At 40.9% G+C, this 6,782-nt stretch overlaps 1 protein-coding gene across 1 annotated transcript in view; it reads right to left on the reverse strand.

Annotated features, from left to right (window-relative positions):
• LOC119408945 (phospholipase A and acyltransferase 3) overlaps nt 1–6,768 on the reverse strand; it is a 7,684-nt gene extending 916 nt beyond the window's left edge. The window contains exons 1-3 of the mRNA XM_037675806.1: nt 6,754–6,768; nt 3,377–3,485; nt 1,855–2,123 (exon numbers count right to left, since the gene is read on the reverse strand). Of these exons, the coding sequence (XP_037531734.1) occupies nt 1,855–2,123; nt 3,377–3,485; nt 6,754–6,768 (393 nt within the window). The remainder of the gene's footprint in view (nt 1–1,854; nt 2,124–3,376; nt 3,486–6,753) is intronic.
• Nucleotides 6,769–6,782: the final 14 nt, after the last annotated feature.

A 6,782-nucleotide genomic window follows, 5' to 3' on the forward strand; every position in this document is an offset into this window, starting at 1 on the left:
GCCACAAGGATGTGTAATAAGTCAGTTCCTTTACTCACAACTGCAGACTTGTTCCTACATCATTATTACCTCCACCAAGGAGGTTTATGTTTATGGTAGTGTTGGTTCTGCCCAAGATTACTCAAAAAGTTTTTGAATTTCATGACATTTTTAGGAAATGTTGATCTCACAAAGAACAAATTATTAAATTTTGGTGCTGATCTGGATCGATTGCCACCAAGATCCAGGAATTTTGTTTAAAGATTCTTGTCTGTCTGCAGACAGTGACCCTAGGGTCTTGGCAAAGGTGTACGCTCCGAGTGCTTCTAGTTAAGTTTGCAGATACCGCAGTGATTCGCCTCATCAAGAACGAGTTTGCCTTCAATGTGGTGTGACAGCCTGCTGCTCAACACCAACAAGACCAAAGAACTCTTTGTGGACTTCAGTGCAGCAGTGGAGCATAAAACCAGCTGCACAGGGACCCACATCTCAGAGGACCACACCTGGATGATCAACTGCTCAAACCTGATCAAGAAAGCCCAGCGTCGCCTCTTTTTCCTGAGGACTCTGAAGAAAAACCATGAACCTCTACTGCTGCCCTGTCAAGAGCATCCTGACCAACTGGTAAACAAACTGCAATGTATATTTCGGAGGTCTAACAAGGTTAAGTCAGATCTTCTGGACGGATTCTTATTGTTGAAACGTTTCATCTTTAATCCAAAAAACTTCTTCAAGCTTCAGCTTTTTTGAAGAAGTCCATGATTGACATGGACAGTATACTTATAAAAGGCATTCTTAAGGCAATAAAATAAAAATGTGTCTGAAACAGTAGCAGAGGTTAAATGTGTGGTTACTGATTATATACAGTGACGTAGAAGGACAATATTAAAAGATAAAGGTCAATATGCCATAGTATGTTGCAGTGGGTGGTGATGGCTGTGCTTTACAGTCCATTGTATTGCTGGGGATTGTGGGAATTGGAATGGGAATGAAGAGTGATTTCTGGGAAAGAAGCCATTTCTGTGTCTGTTGGTACAAGGTCTTATTGTCCTGAACAGTCTAGATGGTGGGCAGCATGGTGGCGCAACTGGTAGAGCTGCTGCCTCTCAGCGAGCAGGTCCTTGGTTCAAACCCCTGTCCAGGGGCCTTTCTGGGTGGAGTTTGCATGTTCTCTCCGTGCGTGCATGGGTTTTCTCCGGGTGCTCCGGTTTCCTCCCATTGACCAAAAACATGCATGTTAGGTTGATTGGTAACTCTAAATTGTCCCTAGGTGTGAGTGAGGAAGTGAATGGTTGTCTCGTTTGTCTCTATGTGTCCCTGTGATGGACTTGCGACCCGTCCAGGGTGTACCCCGCCCCTCGCACAGTGACTGCTGGACATGGGCACCGGCGACCCCCGTGACCCAAAATGGAATAAGTGGGTAAAGATAATGGATGAATGGATGGATGGATGGATGGATGTCTAGATGGCTAGGGTATGAGTGGTCAGTGTAAATATTTTTTCCTTGTTGTGGTGGAATATAGCAGTGGGAGCTCCAGACCGAAGATACGTTTGGACGTTTTCACCACCCTGAATAGGTCTTTCTGCTCAGTATCTAGTAGTTAGTAATATTTACTGTATTATGACTGAATGTTTTCGTAACCTCTTTTGCTGTATTCCTGTATGGTAAAAGCTGAACATCCATAATTTAGTAAACACTGTTTTATAGTGAAGCAATTTGTATTTTTATCAATGTTTTCCATTTTTTTTAGATGCAAACGTCTCATGCATAAATTATTACACGTCATGAATCTCCGAGACAGGAGATGAAATGCACGATTTTAGATTTGTATCGTCCTTTTGTCGGGTTGTTTTGTTGTGCTTTGTGTTGCCTACCTGCCGGGATTCAGCCTGGCCGTAGCGCAGTTCGGTGACAAAGTGCTCGCAGTTCCCTCTGAGGACGCAGTACGGCATCACCTGGCCAACGGCCGTGCAGGCGTTTTGCACAATAACATGGACTGGGCGAGGTTTATACTTTTTGTCCAGGTGGTTGTTGATCACCCAGCGGTCGGTTCCCACCACGTCCCACAGCTCATCTTTCCTGACGACGGCCTTTTCACTTATGACGGACATGATACTGCTGGACCCTGCACTTGCAACCTCAGCTGAGAAAACACAAGCAGCAACAAGAAAACGTGAGGCGCAGAGAAGGGTTTGTTAAGGAACCTTTGAAATGACTACACGTAACAACTATGAGCTCAAAACGGTCCCTTTTATAAAAGTCTAATAAAAACGTGTGGTATAAATTTGCTTTTACTTCCACTGCATCCAATCTTTTCATCAACTTCAGATATGAATTCTTTTTTATGAAGTTTTTGTTTTCCATATCTTTTTTTTTTTTTTACATTTTTATACCTTTGTCATAAAAACCTGTAATTTTTTTCCCTATGGAAAAATACAAAATATGCAAGATTTTACAAAAATGAGTCGCAAAGTGAAATATTTGGCACGAGGTTATTACAGCCTTGATTAGATCAATAATGGATAACATTGATTTTGATGCATTTTTATTTTTATTTTTAGAGCAATGATAGTTTATTCAAAAACCTTACACCTTTTAACCTAAGGCCCAAACTGGTCCCTCTCTTAAAAGTCTAATAAAAAAAGTAATGCATTCTTTTTTTTTTTTTTTTTTACTTCCACTGCATCAAATCTTTCCAACAACTTGCTCCTCTGAGACCAGCAGGTGTTCCTCCCCTGATCTCTCCCGGCCCTCGGAGGAATCTTCACTGCAGGTAACGTCTTCCTCATCCAGCTCACTCTCTTTAGAAGACTGCAGAATTGCAGCTAGCACTTCCTCTGTCAGGCTTTTCCTCGTGCTGTCTGCTGGAGAAATGAGCTGCCATACAGATGCAAACTACTTTTCTATAATTCAAAACAAACAAGTTACACCATGTATCCATTTGAAGTAAGGAAGCTCTCTCGATCAAAAAATAAACCTGTACATTTGACTCAAATCGGGATTACAGTACATTAAAAATATGTGGTTACTGTATATTGGGAGTGAATGGAACCAAATCAGACCTCAGATTAAAGAGTATTGCAATAGAGGGGGAAATGCAATTTTATAAGAAATAATATTAAACAAATCATGGCCAAGTTTCATGAAATTAGCCTTTAAACTGGCTGATTTACTGAAAACAAAAATAGCAAATAAGCAGAATGTACACGTTTGGTCTCCTAAGTTGCTTTGAGGGTCAATATGTGTGTTGTCCAAGAATCATTTTAGGATTTCAAATATACTTGTTTTCCCTGAAACGTCTTTTGTAGATTGAACATGTGAGCTGGCATGAGATGCTTTTTGTTTCAGACTGGTTTGGTATTTGGGGTACAGTTGTGTGTCTGTTGTGTAACTCACAGGGTGGTGCCAAGTGAACAACAAAGCCGTCGCCTACATACACAGCCCAGTGCTGATAAGTGCCGCGGAAGATCTCAATCAGGTCCCCAGGCTCAGGTTTCTCGTCGTACTGGGATTAAAAATGCAGACAGAAAGATGTTTAATGTTGCAACCCACTGTGTTTCCTCAACATTTAACCAGAGGAGGCAAATGGGGCAAACAAGCCCAAGACTTTTACTTAGAAATAGCAAAACATGTTCAAAGTGTAAATAATGAGAGGCCTAGCATGCACTGATGAAATGCATATTGCTTTTCATATCAGAGCTTTAGACAGATTATTTTTATATACAGTAGATAAATGACAATGTCATTTAAGTGAAAATAAAAACAATAATTTGTGAGATGTGCTCAAAGTATGCATTGTGAATGACTCTCTGCTACTACAATGGCATATTTTAGCTCAATATCTGTAAGATTGACTGAACTATATTTAAATGTTTAATTTTATTATCTATTCTATGGCAGTCATCTTGACTTTGACTAACTCCAAAAGGTAATCATATTCAGGGATTACTTTCTGAAAGTTTCTTTAAAATCCACCCAGCGCTTCATACGATATTTTGCTAACAGACAAACAAGGGTGACTCCAACAGATACGCTAAAGGTTTAAAATGGAAAATCTGTGCAGTGAGCAGCACTTATGTGTTATGAATAACTTTTAGCTACAACCTAAATAAATTTTAGCACATCTGTTACATTTACTGAATTATAGCCATTTATGTTTTCTATGGTCAGATAATTGTGGCAGCCATTTTTAATTTAAATGGCCCAAAACGTTACTTAGTTATATATGCACATTCAATGATTTCCTGAGTTTTTATAAAAATCCTTCCAACGGTTCCTGAGATATTTTGCTAACAAACAGCAAGTTGACTCCAAATATCCATTCATTATCTTCCGCTTGTTCCGGAGTCGGGTCGCGGGGGCAGCAGCTTGAGCAGGGAGGCCCAGACATCTCTTTCCGCAGCCTCCTCTTCCAGCTCTTCTGGGAGGATTCCAAGGTGTTCCCAGGCCAACTGAGAGACTCTCCAGCATGTCCTGGGTGTACCCAAAGCACATCCCTGGGGAGGCGCCCAGGAAGCTTCCTCACCAGATGCCCGAACCACCTCAACTGGCTCCGCTCGATGTGGAGGAGTAGTGGTTCTACTCCAAGTCTCTCCCGGATAACTGAACTTCTCACCCTATCTCTCAGGGAGAGTCCAGCTACCCTGTGGAGTGTTGGATTTCATATTTTTATACCTTTTTATATTTCCTATCAAGCATTCAAATGTCATGTTATACAAAGTGTGTGTGTGTGTCTTTCTTCCGGGGTTGCACTATATTTATAGAAAATGTGTACTAATTCTAACTATTTTACCTTTGCATATAATCTTATATTAGCTAATGATAATTTTACAAGTTCACATTTGATATATTACAAGCAATCAATTCATGCCAGATAGCAGACTGATTAACATAAATAAAGCTAGAACACATTTCTTTAATTTAGACAATATAGTTTGACTAAGTAAAATCCAACTAAAGCAACTAAACTAAAACAAAAGTATAAAAAGGGATCAAGTAAGAACACGCAAACATGAGTTAGATAATATTTAATAGTTATTAATTATTCCTAGAAATAAACAACTTTAACTCAAATCATTTGGTATCACTAAGGTATAATCACGTTAAACAAACAGAGCTAAAACAAAACCGATTTCAGTGTGCCATAAACTTTTTAAACTAACGTCCTTCAGGGGGTGGGCTACACCAAAGAGAGATTGTTGGATTTTACTTAGTCAAACTATATTAAGTCTAAATTAAAGACATGTGTTCTAGCTTTATTTATGTTAATCAGTCTGCTATCTGGCATGATTTGATTGCTTGTAATATATCAAATGTGAACTTGTAAAATATCATTAGCTAATATAAGATTATATGTAAAGGTAAAATAGTTAGAATTAGTACACATTTTCTATAAATATAGTGCAACCCTGGAAGAAAGACACACACACACACTTTGTATAACATGACATTTGAATGCTTGATAGGAAATATAAAAAGGTATAAAAATATGAAATCCAACAGGAGGAAACTCATTTCAACCACCTGTATCCGCGATGTCATTTTTACTGTCACTACACAAAGTTCATGACCATAGGTGAGGATAGGAACGTAGACCGACCGGTAAACAGAGAGCTTTGCCTTACGACTCAGCTCCTTCTTCACCACAACGGACCAGCATGGAGTCTGCAATACTGCAAACACTTCACCAATCCGTTAGTCAATGTCACGCTCCATTCTTCCCTCACTTCTGAACAAAACCCCGAGATACTTGAACACCTCCACTTGAGGCAGAACCTCACCCTCAACCCGAAGAGATCAATCCACCTTTTTCCGATTGAGGACCATGGCCTCAGATTTGGAGGTGCTGATTCTCATCCCAGCCGCTTCACACTCTGCTGCGAACCGCTCCAGTGAGAGCTGGAGATCACGACGACGCCAACAGGACCACATCATCTGCAAAGAGCAGAGATGGAATCCTGGGGCCACCGAACCGGACTCCCTCCACCCCCTGCTGCGATGAAAAATTCTGTCCATAAAACTTATGAACAGAATCGGTGACAATGGGAAGCCCTGGCGGAGTCCAACTCCCACCCTGAAGGGGTCCGACTTACTACTGGCAATGTGAACCAAACTCTCGCATCACTTGTATAGGGACTGAACAGTAGCAACGGGCCCCTAATCCCATACTCACGGAGCACCCCCCTCAGTGTACCTCGAGGAACACAGTCGAAAGTCTTCTCCAAGTCCACAAAACACATGTAGCATGGGCAAACTCCCACGACCCCTCGAGGACCCTAGTGAGGATAAAGAGTTGATCCAGTGTTCCACGGCCAGGACGGAACCTGCTTTGTTCCTGACAATATCCAGTGACTTCACACAGCCATTGAAGAGGAGTGGGCCCACATCCCACAGGCTACAATCAACAACCTGATCCACTCTATGAAGGAAATGTGTTGCACAAACCTGCACAATTTAGAGTGGCCTTTTATTGTGGTCGGCCTAAGGCACACCTGTGATGTGGATGGATCCTCTCAGCAAATGGAGACGTGCTCACTAACACACATTTACACAAATTTGTGAATATTAGAGAGAAAAAGGTTGTGTACATAGAAATTCTTTTAATCTTTGAATTCAGCTCATGAAAAATGGGGAGGGGAAAGACGTGTTTTATTTTGATGTGCAACAGTTCAGTTCAGTGTAGTAATGAGAAGCAGAAAGCATGCTGTTGGCAGTGACAGAAGATAAACATCTAAAAATACTGTACGTAGAACAACAAGTGTAAAGTTCCTTACCAGAGTTGGAGCCATAAAGAATTTCTATG

The sequence above is a fragment of the Nematolebias whitei genome, chromosome 4 (assembly GCF_014905685.2).
Source record: "Nematolebias whitei isolate Nwh7 chromosome 4, NemWhi1, whole genome shotgun sequence".
NCBI classification, from domain to species: domain Eukaryota; kingdom Metazoa; phylum Chordata; class Actinopteri; order Cyprinodontiformes; family Rivulidae; genus Nematolebias; species Nematolebias whitei.